The sequence below is a fragment of the Leucopleurus acutus genome (genome assembly GCF_964270905.1).
Source record: "Leucopleurus acutus genome assembly, chromosome: 12".
Taxonomy (NCBI): domain Eukaryota; kingdom Metazoa; phylum Chordata; class Mammalia; order Artiodactyla; family Delphinidae; genus Leucopleurus; species Leucopleurus acutus.
This window is the reverse complement of record NC_139154.1, coordinates 16,483,583-16,506,413: the sequence shown is the minus strand read 5'-3', so window position 1 is coordinate 16,506,413 and position 22,831 is coordinate 16,483,583. Positions and strand designations below refer to the sequence as shown.

Genomic DNA, 22,831 nt, shown 5'->3' with positions numbered 1-22,831 from the left:
TAATGCATCAAGAATGGATATGTTGGTGGGAATGTAAATTGATACAACCACCATGGAAAACAGTATGGAGGTTCCTTAAAAAACTAAAAATAGAACTACCATACGACCCAGCAATCCCACTACTGGGCATATACCCTGAGAAAACCATAATGCAAAAAGAGTCATGTACCACAGTGTTCATTGCAGCACTACTATTTACAATAGCCAGGACATGGAAGCAAACTAAATGTCCATTGACAGATGAATGGATAAAGAAGATGTGGCACATATATACAATGGAGTGAAGCAAATCAGAAAGAGAAAAACAAATACCATATGCTAACGCATATATATGGAATCTAAAAAAAAAAAAAAGGTACTGATGAACATAGTTGCAGGGCAGGAATAAAGATATAGACATAGAGAATGGACTTGAGGACATGGGGTGGGAGGAGGAAGCTGGGGCGAAGTGAGAGTAGCATCAACATATATACACTACTAAATGTAAAACAGTTAGCTAGTGGGAAGCAGCCGCATAGCACAGGGAGATTGGCTCAGTGCTTTGCGATGACCTAGAAGGGTGGGATAGGGAGGGTGGGAGGGAGGCTCAAGAGGGAGGGGATATGGGGACATGTGTATGCATATGGCTGATTCGCTTTGTTGTACAACAGAAGCTAACACAGTATTGTGAAGCAAGTATACTCGAGTGAAGATCTATTAAAAAAAAATAATAAAATTTTAAAAATTCAAAAAAAAAAAAGAATGGATATGTTGCATCTGTTATACATAGGAGAAACTGAAGATCCAATGAAATGTCTCCACACAACTTGTTACACAAAAGTTACAAATGGAGAAACAGAAGCACTTAAATAACTTGCTCACTGCACCCAGGGCCCAGGGTTATGCTATTTCACCCTACTTCTCAAGGCATGGGTCTTCTGTGGCAAAGATCCACTTTCCACCAGATGGAACCCAACATTCTACTGTATTTATTCTTTTCACTGTAGCACCAATGCTAATACCAACCTTCTAAAAAGACCTTCAGGCTTCCAGACTCCCCCTTCATTTTTCACTTTCATGTAAGTGCCAAAAAGCATGCAGTACACTGTTGCAGCAACTCCAAAGTAATCAATCTATAAAGAAAATATGGGTATATATGACTAATACAGTATTTTACACTTGAGTATATTCCCATGTCTAAGTTATGCAGCAAATATGATAAATCACAGGAAATAAATAGTCACAGGATTTCACTTTTAAAGAATTCTGGAAGTGTGCATTAACCCCACACTGACACGTCCTATGAATGCCCATCTAGGCTTTGCTGGAGGCTTCCACGGACGGCAGATTACCCGCCACCTCCCTAGGAAGTCTTGGGAAGCTCTGCTCTTCCTGAGCTACCGCATCCTTCGTTTTGTCATGCAGAGGCAAACACAACACTAAGCCGCTTGCAAGTCCTCCCAGCTTCTCCCCCCAGGACTGGCTGTGGTCTTCGAACTGTGCTCCAAACCTCCCGAGGTGTGACGTGTCCACAACTGGAAACAACCCTGGAGCATCGTCTGAATCCAGGGCTAGAAGAAGACTAGATCAGCTCGAACTATCTAGATTCCCAAATTCATTTTGAAATTATAGTGAGTGTCATACAGGGAAATGTTTTCAAATCTCTCACTCTAGTTCTCTACCTGGTAGTTCCAGGGCTTGTTACTGAGCATCTCAGTACACTGGAAACCAGATGTTTCACACTTTGCCGTAAATACGGTTCCTTTTGGAAAAAGTTTCATGTCTATACTCTGACCCAGGTCGATCAGTGCCAAGCCAGCAGATAAATCATCTTCTTCACTGTCCTGTTCCAAAAATCTATATTAAACACAAACAAGGGTCAGGCTGCGTGAGCACAGATAATAAAAGGCTGCTGGGGAAACGGTAAGAGAAAGACCTGTTAAAAGGGCAACTTGCCTGTTTCCGAGTATGAAATTGTCTGGCTTGATGTCTCCGTGGATGATTTCGCAGTCATGGACTTGTTCAATCATGCACAGCACTCTGATAGCAAAAGCGAGGACTAGAGCTTGAGGCATCACTTTTTCAGGGGTATTTTTATAGAGGTTAATGGCATTCTAGAAACAATGGAAAGTGGAATCCTGAGTTGGTTGCACAGGATTAATGAAATGTCAAGTCAAGAGCTTTGCCCCCACCCATCACTCCAATAAAAGCGCCAAGTGCAAAAGGTATGTGCAAGGCAAAAGCCAAAAATGTACTTCAGTTCTTGTTTGTCATAAAAGCCATACACTTACTAGTAATGTCCCATAGCTGTAGAGATCTCCTACTAACACACTGCCATTCTGGAACAGGTGGGCAGAATAGAATTTGATAAACATGTGTTGCATGCTTGGCTTTAGTCTCTCCATCAGCTGGGTCCCGATGTAGAATTCCCAGGGGTTGGCGGGCTTCTGGACCTGCAAATCAGGTATGTGACATTCATATCCAGCTCACATTCTGGAAAATGATAGCAAGAAAGCCACTTCATCCAAATGCAGGATGTAGGGTAGAAAGTGATGACAAGCCATGAATTGTTGCTGCAGCGTGGGAACTGCTGCAAGGTAACTTTAGTGGCGAGGCAATTCTGAATCCTTGTGGGATAGTTTTGCTTCTTAAGTGCTGACAATAGACCTAAGTGAAACCACCACTATCTTTTAAAAAAAAAAAAAGGAGGCTGGCAAACTCTAGCCCTAAAATTCATTTTCTATATGGTACAGATCATTTACCTTCAAAACAAATTTCTGCTTATTTTTGCTATCGTTCACATCTCCGTGGGTAACTTCATAGACGTGGGCAAAAGCCCCTTCTCCAAGAAGGTGATCAACATAGACCAGCAAAGAACCTGAGGAGATAGTTAAGTCAAAATGAAAAAAAGGCTCAAAACATTAAAGGCTATCAAAATGAAGTATTTGTAAATTTTTCTTGGTGCTTGAATTGCTTTAATAAATAAAAATGGATATAGCTCCCTTAGGAAATGTTTTTCCAGTCTTACATGAAAGTTAAACAAATACCTGCCACAAAATACCCCCTTTATAACGAGGTGATGGAAGAGCCAGGGCAGCACTGCCGGGACCCAGGCCTGTCACTGAGCAGCAGGGCCTCGGGCAGCCATCCTCTCTTCACCAGTGCTGTCATATTTAAAGGGGGAGTACGTGTGCTGCCTACTTGGCAAGACTGTTGTGATGACAGAAAGAACAAGTGGACATCCTCTACAAAGTGCTAAACAAAGCTCTAACACGCCTTTGAAAAATGCAAGCGTTTTACATCAGAATAAAAAGGGCAGAGCATAATTGTACCGATATTTCTAACAGATACTTAAAAAATTTTTATTGCAGTAACTTTCTATTTTAGAACAGCTTTTGATTTATAGAAAAGTTGAGAAGATAGTAGTTTCTGTATGTTCTGCATCCTGTTTCCCCTACTGCAAACTTTTACATAACCAAGTTACACTGGTAACAAACAAGAACCAAAACTGGTATGTTATTGTTAACTAAACTCCACACTTTATTCAGATTTCACTAGTTTTCCCCTAATGTTCTAGGACACATTCATCAAGTCTCCTCAGACTCTGCTAGGCTGTGACAGTTTCTAACTTTTTGTTCTGATGACCATGACAGCTCCAAGGAGCACTGTTCTGGTAAGTTGTAGAATGCCCCTCAGCTGGATTTGTCTTGATATTTTTCAGTTACACTGGGGTTATTGGTTTTGGTAGAAAGATGACAGAGGTAAGGTTGTAACAGATTTTTAATTTTTTAAAAAAAGAATTCATGTGTTTAAAATCAAATATAAAAAAGTAGTTTTCTGGTTTCTAGCTGGCATGTAAGGAGTTTGGAAGTCGTCAATCTACCCTCACAGTAAGAAACAGCTGAACAAATTGAAAATCAACAACTCTTAGATCTGTTAGAGAACTGAGGTCACAGGGAAAACTGCTGCCCCCCAAACTGAGGAGACAGGTGAATACAGAGAATAGCAGAGCCCAGAAGCAGAAACTACCACTGAGGCCAGTACCGAAGCGGGGGTGGGGAGAGGAGGCACCACAGAAAGAACTGATGTCTCAGACCTTATTTAGGAACAAGTCTCTAGGGAAGCCCAAAGACAACAGGGGAGACAAATAAGGACACAAAGGGGAATTTCAGCCTTTGATACCTACAGCCACAGAAAATAGTAAACACAGCCTAAGTCCAAGCCAGATAAGCATAAACCTTACACTAAAGGGCTATTTATCTCAGTTCCTTTCAGCAGGATATCAGGACTGGCTTCTAACAAACATTACAAGGCATAATAAAAGACAAAAAACACAGCTTGAAAAGACAGAGCAAGTTTCAGAACCAGATACAGATATAGAAAAGATTTTGGAATTATAAGACCAGGAATAAAAAAATTATGATTAATATGCTAAGAGCTGTAATGAAAAAGGTAAACAAAATGCAAGAATACAAGAGTAATGTAAGAAGACAAATACAAACCCCGAGAAAGAATCAAAAGGAAACGCTAGAAATAAAAAAGGACCGTGACAAAATGAAGAATATCTTTGATGGGCTCATCAATAGGCTGTATGTGGCTGGAAAAAGAAACTGTGAGCTTGACAAATATGCCAACAGAAACTTCCAACACTGAAATGCAAAGAGAAAAATAAAATGAAAAAGATAGAATGTTCAAGAACTATGGGACAACTACAAAAGGGGTAACAAATGTGTAATGGGACACTAGGATGAAGAAGAAAAAGAGAACAGAAGACATAGCTGGGGTAAGGATGGCTGAGAAATTTCCAAAGTCAATGACAGAAACCAAATCACAGATCCGGGAATGTCAGAGAACGCCAAGCAGGAAGAACACCAAAAAGCTGCATCTAGGCATGTCATGTTCAAACTGCAGAAAATCAGACAAGGAGAAAATATTGAAAGAAACCAGAGGAATAAAACCACCTGACCTATAGAGGAGCAAGCATAAGAATCACACTGACTTCCCTTCAGAAACCATACAAGCAAGAAGAGAGTGGAGTAAGTGTTGAAAGAAGAAAAAAAAAGCCAAAAAACCACAAACCAAGAATTCTTCCCTTTCAAAAGTGAAGAAGAAATAAAGACTTCATGAGACAAACAAAAATTAAGGCAATCTGTCACCAGTAAACCTGCCTTGCAAGAAATGTTAAAAGAAGTTCTGGGGGGTGGGATGAATTGGGAGATTGGGATTGACATATATACACTATTGATACTATGCATAAAATAGATAACTAATGAGAACCTAACATATAGCACAGGGAATTCTACTCAATGCTCTGTGGTGACCTAAATGGGAAGGAAATCCAAAAGAGAGGGGATATATTGGGTTGGCTCAAAAGTTCATTCGTTCCATAACATCGTATGGAAAATCCCGAACGAACTTTTTGGCCAACCCAATATGTATACGTATAGCTGATTCACTTTGCTGTACAGCAGAAACTAACACAACATTGTAAAGCAACTATACTCCAATAAAAATTAATAAAAGAGAAAAAAAGAAGTTCTTCAGAGGGAAGGAAGATGATACAGGTCAGAAACTCAGATCAGAAAGTATAGGAAAAGGAATAAATGAAGATAAAGTAAAATCTTTTATTTATTTATTTTTTATTCTTAATTGATCTAACAGATAGCTGTTCAAAATAATAATAGCAACAATGTGTTCAGTAAGCACAGCCTGTGGGTAAGTGAAATGAGTGAGAGTAATGCCATAAGGGGGAAGAGGGAGGAATTGGTAACATTCTGTTATAAGGGACTTGTGCTATTTGTGAAGCAGTATAGTGTTATTGGAAGGTGGACATGGATTACTTGTAAATGTACATTGCAAACTCTAGGGCAACCACTAAAAAAAGTAAAGAAAGAAGTATAATTGATATGCTAAGAGAAGAGAGAAAATAGAATCACATAAATAATTAAAACCAGAGAAGGCAGAAAGAGAGTGAAAGACAAAAAAGGAAATGAAGAACAAGGGCAATAAATAGAAAACAGTAACAAATATAGTAGATATTAATCCAACTACATCACAATAGATAAAAATACAAGACCCAACTATATGTTGTCTACAAGAAACACACCCTAAATATAAAGACACAGAAAAAATAAAAGTAAAGGCATGGAGAAAGATATGTCACGCTAACATTAATCAACAGAAAGCTGGTGTAGCTATATTAATTTTACACAGAACAGACTTAAGAGTAAGGAAAGTTATCAAGGATAAAGAAAGGCATTACATAATGATATAGGGCTCAGTTCTCCAAGACATAACAATCCTTAATGTGTATGAGCCTAAGAACAGAGCATCAAAATAGGCAAAAATTGACAGACTTGCAAGGAGAATAAATCAATTCACTATTATAGTTGGAGATTTCTACATCCCTCTATCAGCAATTGACAGATCCAACAGGCAGAAAATCCTTAAGGGCATGGTTGAACCGAACAGCACCACCACCAATCAACTGGATCTAATACACATTCATGAAATACTTAATTTAACAACAGTGGAATATACATTCTTTTCAAGCTTACATGGAACAGTAACCAAGAAAGACCACATTCTAGGCCATAAAACACAACTTCACCAAATTAAAAAAAAAAAAAAAGAAAGAGATCATACAAAGTATGCACTCAGATCACAGTGGAATTAAGCTGGTAATCAATAACAGAAGGATAGCTGGTAAGTCCTCCAAAACTTGGAGATTAAATAACACACTTTGAAAACATAATTTATTGAAATTGTGAGATGTGGAAAATGCAGTATTAGAAATTTATAGCATTGAATGCATATGTTAGAAAAGAAGATCTAAAATCAATAATCTTAGTTTCCACCTTAGAAAACTGGAAAAAGAAGAGCAAATTAAATCCAAAGTAAGCAGAAGAAAAGGAAAAATAAGAATCAGAGTAGAAATCAACAACATTTAAAACTGAAAATCAGTAGAGGAAATCAATGAAAACAAGTTGGTTCTGTGGGAAAAAAAGTTGGTTCTTTGAAAACATCAATGAAATTGATAAGCTTCTGCCAGGCCAACTAAGAAAAATTAGGGAGGACACATATTACTAATACCAGAAATGAAAGAGGGGGCATCACTACAGATCCTATGGACATTAAAAGGATAATAAAGGAATACTATGAACAGTTAGTTCTATGCCACATGTACCAAAAATGAATAAGTGGAATTTGAAATTAAAAACACAATACAATTTACATTAGCAACTCCCCCCCAATGAAATATTTAAATATAAATGTAACAAAAAATGTACAAGGTCTACATGAGGAAAACTATAAAACTCTGATGAAACAAATTTAAAAATCTAAATATATGGAGAGATATATTCTATATACACAGATAAGAAGACACAGCATTGTGAAGTTCTTCCAAACTTGATCTATAGATTCAATGCAATACCAAGCAAAATCCCACCAAGTCATTTTTGTGGATAATGACAAACTAATTCTAAAGTTTATATGGAAAGGCAAAAGAATCAGACAGCCAACACAGTATTGAAGGAGAACAAATTGGAGGACCGACACTACCCAACATCAAGACTTACTATAAAAGCTACCAAAATCAGGACAGTGTGGTATTGGTGAATAGGCGAATACATTAATGAAACAGAGGAGAGAGCCCAGCAATAGACCCAAACAAATATAGTCAATTGATCACTGACAAAAGAGTAAAGGCTATTCAATGCAGGAAAGATAGTCTTTTCAACAAATGGTGATGGAACAACTGAACATCAACATGCAAAATGAATCTAGACACAGATCTTACACCTTTGACAGAAGTTAATTCAAAATGGTTCATAGATCTGAATATATAACACAAATCTACAAAATTCCTAGCAGATAATGTAGGAGAATATCTAGGTGACCTTGGGTTTGCTGATGACCTCTTGGATACAACACCCAAAGCATGATCCGTGAAAGGAAAAAAGTGATAAACTGGACTTGATTAAAATTGAAAACTACTCCGCAAAAAACACAGCTAATAGAATGAAAAGACAAGCCAGAGGCTGGGGGAAAATCTTTGTAAAACAACTGATAAAGGACCACTGTATAGCCAAAATATACAATGAACTCTTAATAAGAAAACAACCTGATTGAAAAATGGGCAAACGATCTGAACATAAATCTCAGGAAAGAAGGTATTCAGATAGCAAATAAACATATGAAAAAATGTTCAACATCATACATAATTAAAGAATTGCAAATTAAAGACAATAGTGAAATACCACTGCACATCTACTAGAATGGCTAAAACCCCAAACTGACAATACCACATGCTGACAAGAATGTGGAGCAACAGAATTCTCATTCATTGCTGTGGGAATTCAAAATGGTACAAAACCCCTTGGAAGACAGTTTGGCAGTTTCTTACAAAAGTAAACATAGCCTTAACTATATGATCCAGCAATCACACTCCTTAGTACTTACCCAAATGAACTGAAAACTTACGTCCACACAAAAACTGTACAGGAATGTTTACAGCAGCTTTATTCATCATTGCCAAAACTTGGAAGCAACCAAGATATCCTTCAATAGGTGAATGGATAAATAAACAAAAGTACCTTCCCACAATGGAATACTCCTCAGAGATGAAAAAGAAAGAGCTATCAAGTCATGAAAAGACATGGAGGAAACTTAAATGCATATTGCTAGGCAAAAGAAGCCAATCTGAAAAGTCTATATACTGTAATGATTACAACTATGTGGGGACAGCAGTAGGAGATTAGTGGTTGCTAGGGTTTCAGGTAGAGGGAGGAAGGGATGAATAGATGAAGCGCAGGGGTTTAGGGCACTGAAACGGTTCTGTATGATACTGTAATGACAGATGCATGTCATTACACATCTGTCAAACCCCACAGAATGTACAACACAAAGAATGAATCCTAATGTAAACTATGAACTGTAGTTAATAATAATGTATCAATATTGGCTCATCAACTTTAACAAATGTACCACACCGATGCAATATGTTAATAATAGGGGAATCTGTGTGTGTGTGTGTGTGTGTGTGTGTGTGTGTGTGTAAAGTATATTATGAGAAGTCTTGCTCCCACTGTTATCCACATTTACCCTGTTTCCCCTTCCACTAACAATTAACCATTTTTATTAGTTTTGAGTACCCTTCAAGTGTTCTCTGGAAATACTATCAAATATGAATATATATTATCTTGTCCCTTTTTAAGAAATAAAAAGCAGCATATAACACTAGTCTGCCCTTTCACTTAGCAGCATGTTTTGGAGATCATTCCCTAGCTGCACAGAGTGAGCTGTAGTTTACTGTAGAGATGTCGCATAATTTATTTAAGCAGTCCCCTTAGATGCCTATGTTGTTTCCAATCTGTTGCTTTACACACACCTTACTTTGAATATATCCAAGTGTATCTGCAGGAAATTCTTAAAAGTGGATGTCTGGGTCTAAAAGTATATGCATTTTAAATTTTGATAGATATTGCCAAATTGCCCTTTATAAGTTATAGTCCCAACAGCAATCGAAATCCTACAGTCATGCCTTAACAAAATGTTCTCATCTTAATACTACAGATAAAACTTTTTACTGGAAGTGGGAGAGGGGGTGGAGGGGTAGGGGTGAGGGCGGTGCCAGGAGGAATAAACATCAACTTCCCACAGAGAAAAATAGAGTTTAAAGTTTCATTACCCATATGGTTCTTACCCAGTTGAAATTCAGTCTTGGGTTTGATGGCTGGAAGTTTACATTGCCATTCATAAGTATTTGCATAGGAACTCACTGGTTTAGAAAGCCCGGATAAAAGTTTGACAATCAACTCATCATCCCAGGGATTCTCAACAGTGAAGTCTTAAAGGAACAGGAACAAAAAGGAAAAGGAATTCAGTATCCAAGACTTTTACCAAATAAATCATTGACAAAGCAAGTGGAGACATTCATTAAATAAGCTTTCAAAAGCCTTATCTTTAAAGAGCATTGATTCAAATAATAAAGAACCATTTTCAAAAGTCAAAATGGGTACGTCTGCACAGTTCATTATCTGTCATTTTAGATCTACAAATTTAAATCAATATTCAGTTGGGACAAAGGAAATTAACACCAAGGGCATCTATTCTAGATTTTGCCTTTAACACAATTATGGGTACATGTCTTAAAGGCCAACTTGGAGATTAGTTACTTCTAACACGATCATATACGTATTCTTTAAATTGCTTTCCACTTCTATTTATAAAACACGCTGCCTTTTAACACATACTACCTACGTGCAATTTGTCTGTATGAGATATACTTTGGGTCCACAAAGACACAAAGAGAAACCGTTTCTAAAGGGAAGAAAAAAGCTTCTGCCCAATTTAGAATGTTATAAAAAATTCTATTAGTGGCAGTTATCAAAGACTAATCCAACATGACTGATATTTTCTAGTGCTAAGCAGATGCGGGACACTTTTCTGAGCCCTTGATGTTTACTAACTCACTTGGTCCTAACAGTAAGACCCTAAAGTAGGTACTGCCAACCCCTCCACTTTATAGAAAACAGGGCCACAGAGAATTGAAATAATCTTGGCCAAGATCACAAGACAGCCTCAGACGGAGAGCTAGGATTAGAATCTAGCTAGTCTATCTCCAGAGTCTGTGCTCTTGTCCACTGTTAAGATTGTTTCTGTGTAACCTTGGGGTGGGGGTGGGGTCCTTTAACCCTGAGCCTGTTTACTTTTCTGTAAAATGGGGATAACAGTATTAAATTAAACGCCTGGCATAATGGGCCCTCCAATTCCAGTTCTCTTTTCCAACAGTAGTTATTTTGATACCTTTTAAAATTAAAACAAATTAATTAGTCCTTCAAGTATGTTACTGTTGTATGCTCGGTGACACAGCATGCAAGTTTGTCTGAACTTGCGTTCTACTCAACGGCATTCAAGGCCCTGCTCTTTGAGCTTCTTTCATGCAACAGCTTTTAACAGGTTATTGTCCTTATTCAGAGAACAATTAAGAATGAGCATCTGTTCACACCTGGAGCGTCGATATTCCCAAGCAAGCCTGTCTGCATTGGTTCTGCCTGGAACCTGGCATTGGCGTCTGCTGGATCCTCTGCAGGGGCAAAGTCAGGGTCTGTGAGTTTACAGGCCTTGAGGCCCCACTCCGCCTCGCTGGTCAGCACAGCTGCAGCAGGTTGGCTCAGACGGAGCAAGGATGCTGAAGAGACATCTGTGGGGAACGCTGGTTCCGAGCTTTTCTCTTCAATCGGACTGGATATGTTAAAGGGACAAGATAAACACACATGATTACAAGCTTTATTGGGTTTGAATACATAAAAATCCCACAAAACAGTTTCCTTTTCATTCTAGGAGTGAGATTTCAAAACTGCTTCACAAAGAGTTTATTAAAGCATTTTCTTCATACAAACAAATATATGCAGATACACAGCTCGTACAATATGAATAGAAATAAAATAAAAAACGTGGTAATATATTAAATAGGTGAGGTGACACATTGGATATTCTTTAGTAGGAGATGTTGGTAGGAAAGGGTTTATTTTCTCAAGTTGTCTTCTAAGCATCACTACTGTAATAGGGACTGAAGATTTTATTCCAAAAATGGCTTCTTTTATAACACTGAAACAAACAGAAAATGTCAGCCATAGTCCAACAACCGAACACCAGTACATTTCTACACACGCACGCGCACGCACACACACACACACACACACACACACACAGAGTCGATTCTCATTCCTCAAGGATTCCATACCTGTGAATTCACCTACATGAAAATATTTATTTGTTACCCCAAACAACACTCATGGTGCTTTTGCTGTCATCTCAAGATGTGCAGAACAATGAAAAATTTGAGTCACTCAACATTTATGTTCCCAGGTGAGGTCGAGCAAGGTGAGGCTCTGCCTTCTCATTTCAGCTCATACTGTAAACAGTGTCCTTTCACAGTATAGTTAGCGATGTGGGGTGTTTCTTTTTCTTGCATTTTTGTGCTTTTAGTTGGTGATTTAGCTGTTTAACTGTTCCCCAAGGGCAGTGCTCAAGTGCTGTCTAGCGTTCCTAAGTGCAAGAAGGCTGTGACGTGTCTTGTGGAGAAAATATGTGTTGGATAAGTTTTGTTCAGGCATGGGTTACAGTGCTGTTGGCCATGAGTTCAGTGTTAATGAATCAATAGTATATATTAAATAAGTGTTTTTTTAATATAAATTTATTTATTTTATTTATTTCTTTTTGGCTGTATTGGGTCTCGTTGCTGCACATGGGCTTTCCCTAGTTGCGGTGAGTGGGGGCTACTCTTCGTTTCGGTGCGCGGGCTTCTCACTGCGGTGGCTTTTCTTGTTGCGGAGCACGGGCTCTAGATGCATGGACTTCAGTAGTTGTGGCACGCAGGCTCAGTAGTTGTGGCTCGTGGGCTCAGTAGTTGTGGCTTGCGGGCTCTAGATCGCAGGCTCAGTAGTTGTGGCGCACAGGCTTATCTGCTCCGTGGCATGTGGGATCTTCCCAGACCAGGGCTCGAACCCGTGTCCCCTGCATTGGCAGGCAGATTTTTAACCACTGAGCCACAAGGGAAGCCCTAAATAAGTGTCTTTAAACAAAGTGTTGTAACCACAGGCCTGTAGGATCCTAACTGTGTATTTCCCCTAGAAGCAATGGGTCAGTATTTGCTAATTCAGTGTTTGCAGTGATTTTATAGAAAAGAACCAATGCAAACAACAAGTTTGGACTGTACATACGTCTCCACACACATATTCTCTCTGCACCTTTAGATCCACATATCTACAAACAGATGCACGAGTATATATTTTTATACAAATGAATTCATGCAACTTCATGTTGCATTTTTTACTTCTTGACACAGGCATTTTCCTACCATGAATTTTTAAAATAATAAACTAATTTTGGAATTTAGATTTAAAGAAATGTCACAGAGATAAAAAAGAATTCCCATATGTTCCTCACCAATTTCCTCTAGTGTTACCACCTCACATTAAAGTGGCTCTCTTGTCAAAACCAATAAACCAACCTATGTCATATTACAATTGACTAACCTCCAGACCTCATTTGGATTTCGCCAGGTTTTCCACAAGGCCCCGTGTTTGCTCCAGGATCCAACCGTGGACACCATGCTGCATTAGTTGTCAGCCTCCTTACTCTCTTCTCTGTGACACTTTCTTAGTCTTTCCTAGTTTCCTAAGACCTTGTCGGTTTTGAGGAGTACTGGCCAGATATTTTGTAGACTGTCCCTCAATTGGGTTTCTTTTGTTTTTTTTTTTTGTGGTACATGGGCCTCTCACTGCTGTGGCCTCTCCCGTTGCGGAGCATGGGCTCCGGATGCACCGGCCCAGCAGCCACGGCCCACAGGCCCAGCCGCTCCGCGGCATGCGGGATCCTCCCTGACTGGGGCACGAACCCACGCCCCCTGCATCGGCAGGCGGACTCTCAACCACTGCGCCACGAGGGAAGCCCTGGGTTTCTCTTGTTTTCCTCCTGGCTAGACTATGAGTATTGGTTTGGGGAGAATATCACAGAGGTGACCCTTCTCCTCCCATGACATCACCATGTGTCATCACAGGTGACGTTAGCCTGATTATTTGGGAAAGGTGGTGTCTGCTGGGTTTCTCCACAGTTCTACTGTGGATTTTAATGCTGTACACCATTTAATCCAGTGGATGTGTGATGAAGTGTAACAATTCCCTTGTTCTTAGATATTGAACATATTTCCAGTATTTTATATTACAACAAAACAGATGTGTTTCCAAACCCATGTACATTGCTACTAGCAACATGAGTGCCCAAATTATTGTGGGTGCATAAACGATGAATAAAATCCTTTTCCCTTCTCCACAAAACTGTGAATTTTGGTTAACTTTCTAGCTCTTCCCCTTCTCCACTGAAAACTTAAAAGGTAAGGTATCACTGTCATCAATGCTTATGATAAAAAATAGCTGTATCTAGACTGGGAGAATTATGAACATATGCTGGGAATCCATAGATTCGGGCTTCAGGTATAATGATTCTCGTAATGGGCCTGTCCCTGGCAGGGACTCTGGAAACTAAATCTATGGAGTGTTGCAAGAGCCACTGACTCCCTGGGAAGAAGGTTTCGAAACTAAGGAAGCCTCTGTCCCTGGGTGTCTCCCCACATGAGTCTTGTCTCCTTGCAGCTTAACTGTCACATGCAGTCAAAGACAATAGTTTCTTGGACAGTATTACCCTGCTGGCAACAGTGATTTTTGTCCTATATACATCTAAATTAATCTTATGCCAAGTGTGGTTTATGGTAGTCTTATGAGTCAAAAGTTTAGCTGCACAAAGGAAGATTCCTGGTGGGCAGTAATAGACTATACCCACTGAGTAAAATTTTAAATTAAAAGGCAAAATCTATTTAATTAGCATTAATTTTATTTCTAGTGAGTTAACCCTTTTCTACATGTTTATTCATTAATTTTTCTTTTGTAAGTTCTGCTCATGTCCTTTAATCCAATCATTTATTTACTGGGGTCTTAGTTCAAGAAGAGGTTTTTGATAATAAGAAGCAGTACAGCACAGTGGTGAGAGCGAGGATTCTGAAATCAGAGATAGGGGTTCAAATCCCAGGGCTGCAAAGTAGAAGCCGTATGGCTTTGGGTCCTTTATTTAGCCCTCTGGATCTGGTTTCCTCATCTATAATGCTGGAAAAGAAAAGTTCCTACAATTAAAGTTATTATAAGGGTTAGTTAAAGGGTGCAGTACATGAAAAGCGTTAAGTGCTGTGCAGATATATAATAAATACTCAAAAGATTGTAGCTACTTTTAGCATCTATGACAGTCACCAGACTATTCAAATATGGCAGAATTTTACTTCTGCAAAGCATTAGTGTATGTATGGGAAGTCTGCATTTTGCATCAGAACCTAAGAGGCTTAAACATTCTATCTTCTTCCTCTTAAAAGAAAGTTATTAGGACTTCCCTGGTGGTGCAGTGGTTAAGAATCTGCCTGCCAATTCAGGGTACACGCGTTTGATCCCTGGTCTGGGAAGATCTCACATGCCATGGAGCAACTAAGCCCAAGCACCACAACTACTGAAGCCCCCTCGCCCTAGAGCCCGCACACCACAACTACTGAGCCCACGTGCTGCAACTACTGACGCGCCTATAGCCTGTGCTCCGCAACAAGAGAAGCCACCACAATAAGAAGGCCATGCACCGCAATGAGGAGTAGCCCGTGCTCATCACAACTAGAGAAAGCCTGTGCGCAGCAACGAAGACCCAACACAGCCAAAAAGAAGAAAAAAAAAAGAAAGTTATTGATTTTCTCAATTATAATGGGTATACAGAAGCAATTAGGTGTTTGCTCAGTTCTGCAATAGTCTTTATATGTCAGTCTTTGGCTGGCAAGAGCATCTGCAGTTCTGCTCCCCAAATCAGTGGAAGTCAGTCACAGGAACAGTTTCCCCAGGGATTCTCTGATACCCCAGCTGCTTCTCTCACTGCCCTGATGTACCAAGTGTCATTGTATTTATATGTACAGACAGTACCTTCTGACTTAAAGCTCTGAGTTGATAAAAACTCTGGCAGCCCTTAAAGAAGGGCTGGAATGAGGTATTCCATTACAGCTTAAGAAGCAAGTTAGAATGAAAAGGGAGACAGACAGGACCACATGCACCCACACAATACCTGAACTTTCTCTCTTTCAAGGGTTCCATCTTGTTTCTTTCACAAGAATCCAAAGTCACATGGGTGTACTGTTCTGCTACCACATTCTCTGAAATATACAGAAAAGTAGAGATGGGCATTATACACACACATATGATTTTATATGGTTATAAAGTCCAGGATTCCTTTTTACACTGACTTTCATTATAATTTCAAAATAGTATTCCATGGTAAAATGTACTATGTTTAAAAAATGGGGAAAAAAATCACTTAAAAAAACTCTACCATTATATGTGAGCGTTTCAACCTTATACACCTAATCCACACAATCCTTCAAGAGAAAAGAGCCCAGAGAGCAGGAGGTCCACGTGGCCAGACCACAGGAAGTTACGGGCGGCAGTGCGCACACCCTGTTTGAGGAGAAGCCGATGCCAAGGCCATGGAGAATAAAAGGCTGAAACGCTTGTGGAGGGCGGAGATTTTGGTGTCTTTCAGTCTAACTTGCCTTATTTAGTCAGCGTTTAGTTGACTGAACTGACTCAGAGGTTCACACCAGAAAGCAACCTGGCAATACTTACTATCACTCCCTTTAATTAAAAAAAGAAATCTATCTACGGAGAGACAAACTAGACAGGGCAGAAATACAGAGCATACTTCTACCAAGTGATACTAATACATTATAGAGCCAACTATTACACTAGATTAAATTTTATCAGATACTGCTTCATTGAACAGGTGCTAACACTTTTTAGTACTAGAACATTAGCTTCTATTTATACAATCAAAGTGGCAAATACACTAAGAAAGGTCAATATTGACTTTATGAAAGACTCTTGACTGTTAAACAGATTAGGTTTTCCAAATTGAAACAGCTTTAAATTTTTAGAATTAAAGTAGCAAGTCTGTGATAGCACTTGGCAAATGTCCAAGTTTCAACTAAATCCTCCTTTAAAATTCAGGAAAGAAATATATTTGGTTAGTACAGTAAGAAAAAATGTTTACTCCTTAGTTAAAAACTTTTAGGCCTATAGGCTCAGACTTCACATTACAATAAGCTTTCATCCAGGGGAATGAAATTCTTTTGCAGTTCTTTCCCTATTCCTTCAGTTAACAACTGCTATTAAAAAAAAAAAAAAACGCCAGCAGTGATAGTGTTTGGCTAGTAAATTAGCAGAAAAAGGTGAAGCAGTCCCAGGTCTCATAGCACAGGCACACTTCAGAGATATCGTGGGTTTGTATCCAGACCACTGCAATAAAGCGAACATCACGATAAAGCGAGTCACACAAATTTTTTGGTTTCCCAGTGCATATAGATGTTTTTTTATTTTGTTTTGTTTTTTGCGGTATGTGGGCCTCTCACTGTTGTGGACTCTCCTGTTGCAGAGCACAGGCTCCGGACGCACAGGCTCAGCGGCCATGGCTCATGGGCCCAGCCGCTCTGCAGCATGTGGGATCTTCCCGGACCGGGGCACGAACCCGTGTCCCCTGCATCGGCAGGCTGACTCTCAACCACTGTGCCACCAGGGAAGCCCAGAAATTATGTTTACACTGTACTGAAGTCTTAAGTGTGCAATAGCATCATGTCTAAAAAAACAGTGTGCATACCTCAATTAAAAAAGTTAATTGCTAAAAATGCGAACCATCACCTGAGCCTTTAGGGAGTCAATCTTTTACGACTGGTGGAGGGTCTTGCCTTGATGTTGGTGGCTGCTGACTGATCAGGCTGGTGGCTGCTGAAGGCTGGGGTCATCGTGGCAGTTTCTTAAAATAAGACAACAGTGAAGTCTGCCACATCGATTGACTCTTCCTTTCATGAACGATTTCTCTGTAGCACGCAATGCTGTTTGACAGCATTTTACCCACGGTAGAACTTCTTTCAAAATTGGAGTCAATCCTCTCAAACTCTGCCGCTGCTTTATCAACTCAGTTTATGTAGTATTTTATATCCTTTGTTGTCATCTGCACCAGGAGTAGATTACATCTCAGGAAACCACTTTCTTTGCTCAGCCATGAGAAGCAACTCCTCGTCCATTAACTTTTTATCATGAAATTGCAGCAATTCAGTCACACCTTCTCTCCACTTCTAATTCTAGTTCTCTTGCTATTTCCACCACATCTGCAGTTACCTCCTCCACTGAAGTCTTGAACCCCTCAAAGTCATCCATGAGGGTTGGCATCAACTTCTTCCAAACTCCTGATGTTGATATTTTGAACTCTTCCTATGAATCAGAAATGTTTTTAATGGCATCTAGAATGGTGAATCCTTTCCAGAAGGTTTTCAATTGACTGCCCAGATTCATCAGAGGAATCACTGTCTATGGCAGCTATAGCCTTATGAAATGTATTTCCTTTTTTTTTTTATTTAGGCTGCATCAGGTCTTCGTTGTGGCAGGCAGGATCTTTGCCGTGGCATATGGGCATCTCTCTAGTTGAGGCGCGCGGGCTTGGTTGCCCCACAGCACGTGGGATCTTAGTTCCCTGACCAGGGATCGAACCTGCGTCCCCTGCATTGGAAGGCGGATTCTTTACCACTGGACCACCAGGAAAGTCCCTGAAATGTATTTCTTAAATAATAAGACTTGAAAGTCTAAATTACTCCTTGATCCATGGGCTGCAGAATGGATGTTGTGTTAGCAGGCATGAAAATAATCTCATTGTACATCACCATCGGAGCTCTTGGATGACCAGGTCCATTGTCAATGAGCAGTACTATTTTGGAAGGAATCTTCTGAGCAGTATGCCTTAACAGTGGACTTAACATATTCAGTAAAGCATGTTGTAAACAGATTTGCTGCCATCTGGTTTTGCTGCTCCATTTATAGAGAATAGCCAGAATAGATGAAGCATAGCTCTTATAGGCCCTAGGACTTCTGGAATGGTAAACAGCATTGGCTTCAACTTAAAATCATCAGCTGCATTAGCCCCAACAGGAGAGTCAGCCTGTCCTTTGGAGCTTTAAAGCTAGACCTTGACTTCTCTTCTCTGGCTATGGAAGTCCTAGATGGCATCTTCTTCCAATATAAAGCTGTTTCATCTACATTGAAAACCTGCTGTTTAGTATAACCACCTTCATTAATGATCTTAGCTAGATCTTCTGGATAACTTGCTGCAGTTTCTGCATCAGCACTTGCTGCTTCACCTTGCACTTTTGATAAGGAGATGCCTTATTTCCTTAAACCTCACGAACCAACCTCTGCTACCTTCACACTTTTCTTCTGCAGCTTCCTGGCTCTGGCTTCAGGGGATGTTGTGGCTGCTTTGATCTTCTATCCAGGTCACTCAAACTTTCTCCATATCAGCAATACGGCTGTTTTGCTCTCTTATCATTTATATGTTCACTGGCGTGGCACGTTTAATTTCCTTCAAGAACTTTTCCTTTGCATCCACATGGTGAAAGAGGCCTACATTTTGGCCTAACTGGACTTTCGACACGCCTTCCTCACTAAGCTTAATCATTTCTAGCTTTGGATTGGAAGTGAGAGACGTGCAACTCTTCCCTTCACTTGAACACTTAGAGGCCACTGTAGGGTTATTAACTGGCCTAAATTTCACTATTGTTGTGTCTCAGGGGAGAGGCCCGAGGAGAGTGAGGAAGACAGGGAATGACCAGCGGGTGGAGCAGTCAGGGAACACACACAACAACCATTGACTAAGTTCACCATCTGCCGTGGGTGAGGTTCGTGGCACCCCAAAACAGTCACAATAGTAACATCAAAGACCACTGACAACAGATCACCATAACAAATATAACAATAAGGAAAAGTTTGAAATATTGCGAGAATTACCAAAATGTGACTCAGACACAAAGTGAGTAAATGCTGCTGGAAAAATGGTGCCAGTGGGCTGCTTGACACAGGGCTGCCACACACCTTCAATTTGTTAAAAAAAATCCAGTATCTGCGAAGTGCAATAAAGTGCAATAAACAAGGTATGCCTGTATTTATTTTGCGGGATCGTATTTAATAGGTAATAATTATCTGTATTCAATACCTGTGTCATTCATTAAGCTTCAGTTCATATGTATAAAGATCTTTGATATGAGAATGTTATGTCTGGGGAAAATAAGGACCATCTGTGAGTTTTATCAGATCACTAAAAAATTTTTAAATATGATTTTCCGAGTATAGTACTTGGCTACATCTCTAAAGTAATAAAATTTGTAGATACATATCAAGGATTAAAATTTGCTGTTTGTTACTCTTACCAAATTAGAAAATAAAATTTTCTAAATAAAATAAAATATTTTTAACATTCAATTCTGTCTGTAGTGGCTATTTTGTTTGTTGTAAAACATGAAATAAAGCTATAATCCCATACAAATGGGTTGGACTTTGTATCTTTGCCTTTAAATGCTTCTATAGATTTTTCTCCCGTTCTACCTAAAATCTAAGTTATCAAACTTTTAAAATGCACATAGACTTTAGAAAGACATTATGCCAAAACCAAAAACCATATATGTAATAATACAGTGAATGGATTTTAAGTTTCCTCTTTATGATTTTCAAATCTTCCAGAAGAAAACTATAATAGTAAAAGAACTGAAGTTGGCAGAAGGCACTAAGATAGTGTAAGGCACACCTTTATCTTCTAGAGGGTGCACTGAATCCACTGGAAGCCTGTGGAAGGGCGTAGATGCCAGCTGTGCAGCAGACGTAAAGTCTCCTGGGCTCTTGGGACTGGGAGCCAGGGTTTTGTTGCAGCGGACACCCCACACGGTTGAATCATCCAAAAACTCGTCAGTGTGAGGTACTTCCTACAACGAAAGATGAATGGAAAAAAAGTAGCAATCTCCTTGTTTCATAGATGAAATTTAACACATTAATACTTTTTAAGATTCAAAAAAATGAGGAATTTTAATTTTTTCGAAGAAATGGATGTAACCCCTGGCTAACACAGAGCCAAGGACATCGTGGGTCTGTTCTTTTCCCCAGAACTGGGACACTTCATCTTTAACACACTCCAGCGGAGTTATATCACATGCAAGAGTCACGTTTTGTTTACCAATTTTTACTTTTTTTTTTTAAAGATTTATCATTCATTTTATTATTTATTTTTGGTTGCATCAGGTCTTAGCTGCGGCGCACGGGATCTTCATTGTGGCACACAGGCTTCTCTCTAGTTGTGGCACGAGGGTTTTCTCTTCTCTAGTTGTGGCGCGCAGGCTCCAGGGTACGTGCGCTCTGTAGTTTGCGGCACGCAGGCTGTCTAGTTGAGGCCCGCGAGCTCAGTTGCCCCGCGGCATGTGGGATCTTAGTTCCCTGACCAGGGATCGAACCCGTGTCCCCTGCCTTGTAAGGCAGATTCTTTACCACTGGACCACCAGACAAGTCCCTACTCATTTTTTTTTTTTAATTTGAAAAGTCTAGATTTACAGAGGAATTACAAAGATAATACAGAGTTCCCATATAGCCTGTATTAAACTTCTTAGGTCTAGGAAAAATATATATGCCCCCAGTGGTTCCTCCTGTCTAAAGGGAAGGCTCTCAGAGGGCAAGGATCATTATCAAACTCATTTTTCAGTTTCTATATCTCTCTTAATGTGTGGTGCATAATAGATTTGCAAATAATTATAGAATAATGTTCTATAAAACTTAATTTTCCACATAATATTTTATTTTTTCAGCACAGTTTTTTAAATACACCACCTCATTTGACTGGCACAAGCATTTGGTAAAATGAAAAGAAAAGGGTTGCGGGACCCATTTCATGGATGAAGCCGAGATTTACTTACATTTGGTTTTGAAGTGAACCTCCACATCGAGCGTTCTCCAAAGGTCCTGGCTCCCGTGGGCTTATTTTTAGGCTGTGGTAATCTAAGGAAAGATTTGAAAAATTACAAACAGCAAAATATGCTAAGGAAATAAATTCTACCACTTACGTTAGAGTGTTAAAAACATTCTCTCCTTTTCCTATTTAGTTAATATTTATACACATATTTCTTACTTTTACAGCAAAACTGAGTGCAGGTTGAATTAGCTTGACTATGTATATAAAAGTAGATCTACAGTTACTTAAGCGAGGGTGGAAAATACAGAACTTTCTATTGCACTGAGTTTTAAGTTTTTTTTAATTATTATTTTATTTTTATTTTTTTTGAGTTTTAAGTTTTAAGGACAAAAAAATAGTTAGGGCCGTGGCCAAGAGAATGGCATGGATGCCATACGTTTTATTTCTTATTCCCAGTGCTTGGTCTAGCTACAGAACATGAACCTCTTCTACACCATGATACCTTTAGTTCACACCTCTCTTTCACGGTTTAAATTATTAATGGTGAAACTTCCTCGTGCTACCCTACTCTACCCTGATGGGGCTCAGCCTTAAAACAAATGTTCTCTGCAGTGTGACCCAATATAAGCCACTTCCTTTTCTACTTTATCAATCCTGCAAATATATACAGAGCACGTATGGATACCTGTACTGGTGAATTCATTTACAGCGAATACAATTTCAAATCTATAGGATCCCTTGGTTCTCTGATGATTTATAACCATACGGTTCCCTTTTGTAACAAATACTTTTGTTATGGAAGGACTGCTTTCTTGTAACCCCCCGGAACTCTGCAGATCTGGAAAAGAACTTCAGCAGCAATCTCCCGGCCATGTGGTCAAAAGGCTCATCTGTGGCAGAGCTGGGGCTGGGGCCCAGGCCATTTGATCGGCAGGTCCTGTTCTCTCACCAGCTCACCACCTGGACTCCTGGAGGGATCTCTGCACTGTCCCTGTCACTATGGCAACATGCATCTCCCCCAGTGTTATCTTAACCAGATATTTCTTTACCCATAATTTTCTTTGTTTCCATCTTCGAACACAGGAAAAGCAGAGGACAGAGAAGAGATAATCTTATTGACTCCCCAAGCCCCAGAAGACGTTGCATTTTCTGCAAGGGTAAAAAATTGCAGTTAATTATTAAAATAGGCCAAAAACACTATCCTTTAGGTGCAGCTTCAACTACAAATAAGAAAATGGAATAAGAGCTACAGAAAACAACTGATGTCAGTTTTTGAAATACTAAGCAATGAGGTAAGTCACTCTGCAGTGACATGAAGGGACTAACCATGGTCACAAGGGTTAGCACGCGAGCCTCCGATCTCGAGTTCCTGCCACACATAAAGCAGCGTTCGCCGTTCTCCTAACACACTGCTATGCTCACTGACACTGAATAAAGTTCTCCATGTCTTTGCTTTCCTACAATGAGGAACTAAGCTCTTAGCTCTATGTTTGTC

The 22,831-nt window shown here is 39.6% G+C and overlaps 1 protein-coding gene across 1 annotated transcript in view; it reads right to left on the bottom strand.

The window, feature by feature from the left end:
- Positions 1-22,831, bottom strand: part of BUB1 (BUB1 mitotic checkpoint serine/threonine kinase) — a gene marked incomplete at both ends in the record, with an annotated part of 41,462 nt that overhangs the window by 640 nt on the left and 17,991 nt on the right. The window contains 11 exons of the mRNA XM_082851479.1: positions 1,006-1,112; positions 1,662-1,836; positions 1,936-2,093; positions 2,271-2,432; positions 2,742-2,857; positions 9,686-9,829; positions 10,991-11,226; positions 15,631-15,718; positions 20,188-20,362; positions 21,341-21,422; positions 22,386-22,485. Coding sequence (XP_082707605.1) covers positions 1,006-1,112; positions 1,662-1,836; positions 1,936-2,093; positions 2,271-2,432; positions 2,742-2,857; positions 9,686-9,829; positions 10,991-11,226; positions 15,631-15,718; positions 20,188-20,362; positions 21,341-21,422; positions 22,386-22,485 — 1,543 coding nt within the window. The remainder of the gene's footprint in view (positions 1-1,005; positions 1,113-1,661; positions 1,837-1,935; positions 2,094-2,270; positions 2,433-2,741; positions 2,858-9,685; positions 9,830-10,990; positions 11,227-15,630; positions 15,719-20,187; positions 20,363-21,340; positions 21,423-22,385; positions 22,486-22,831) is intronic.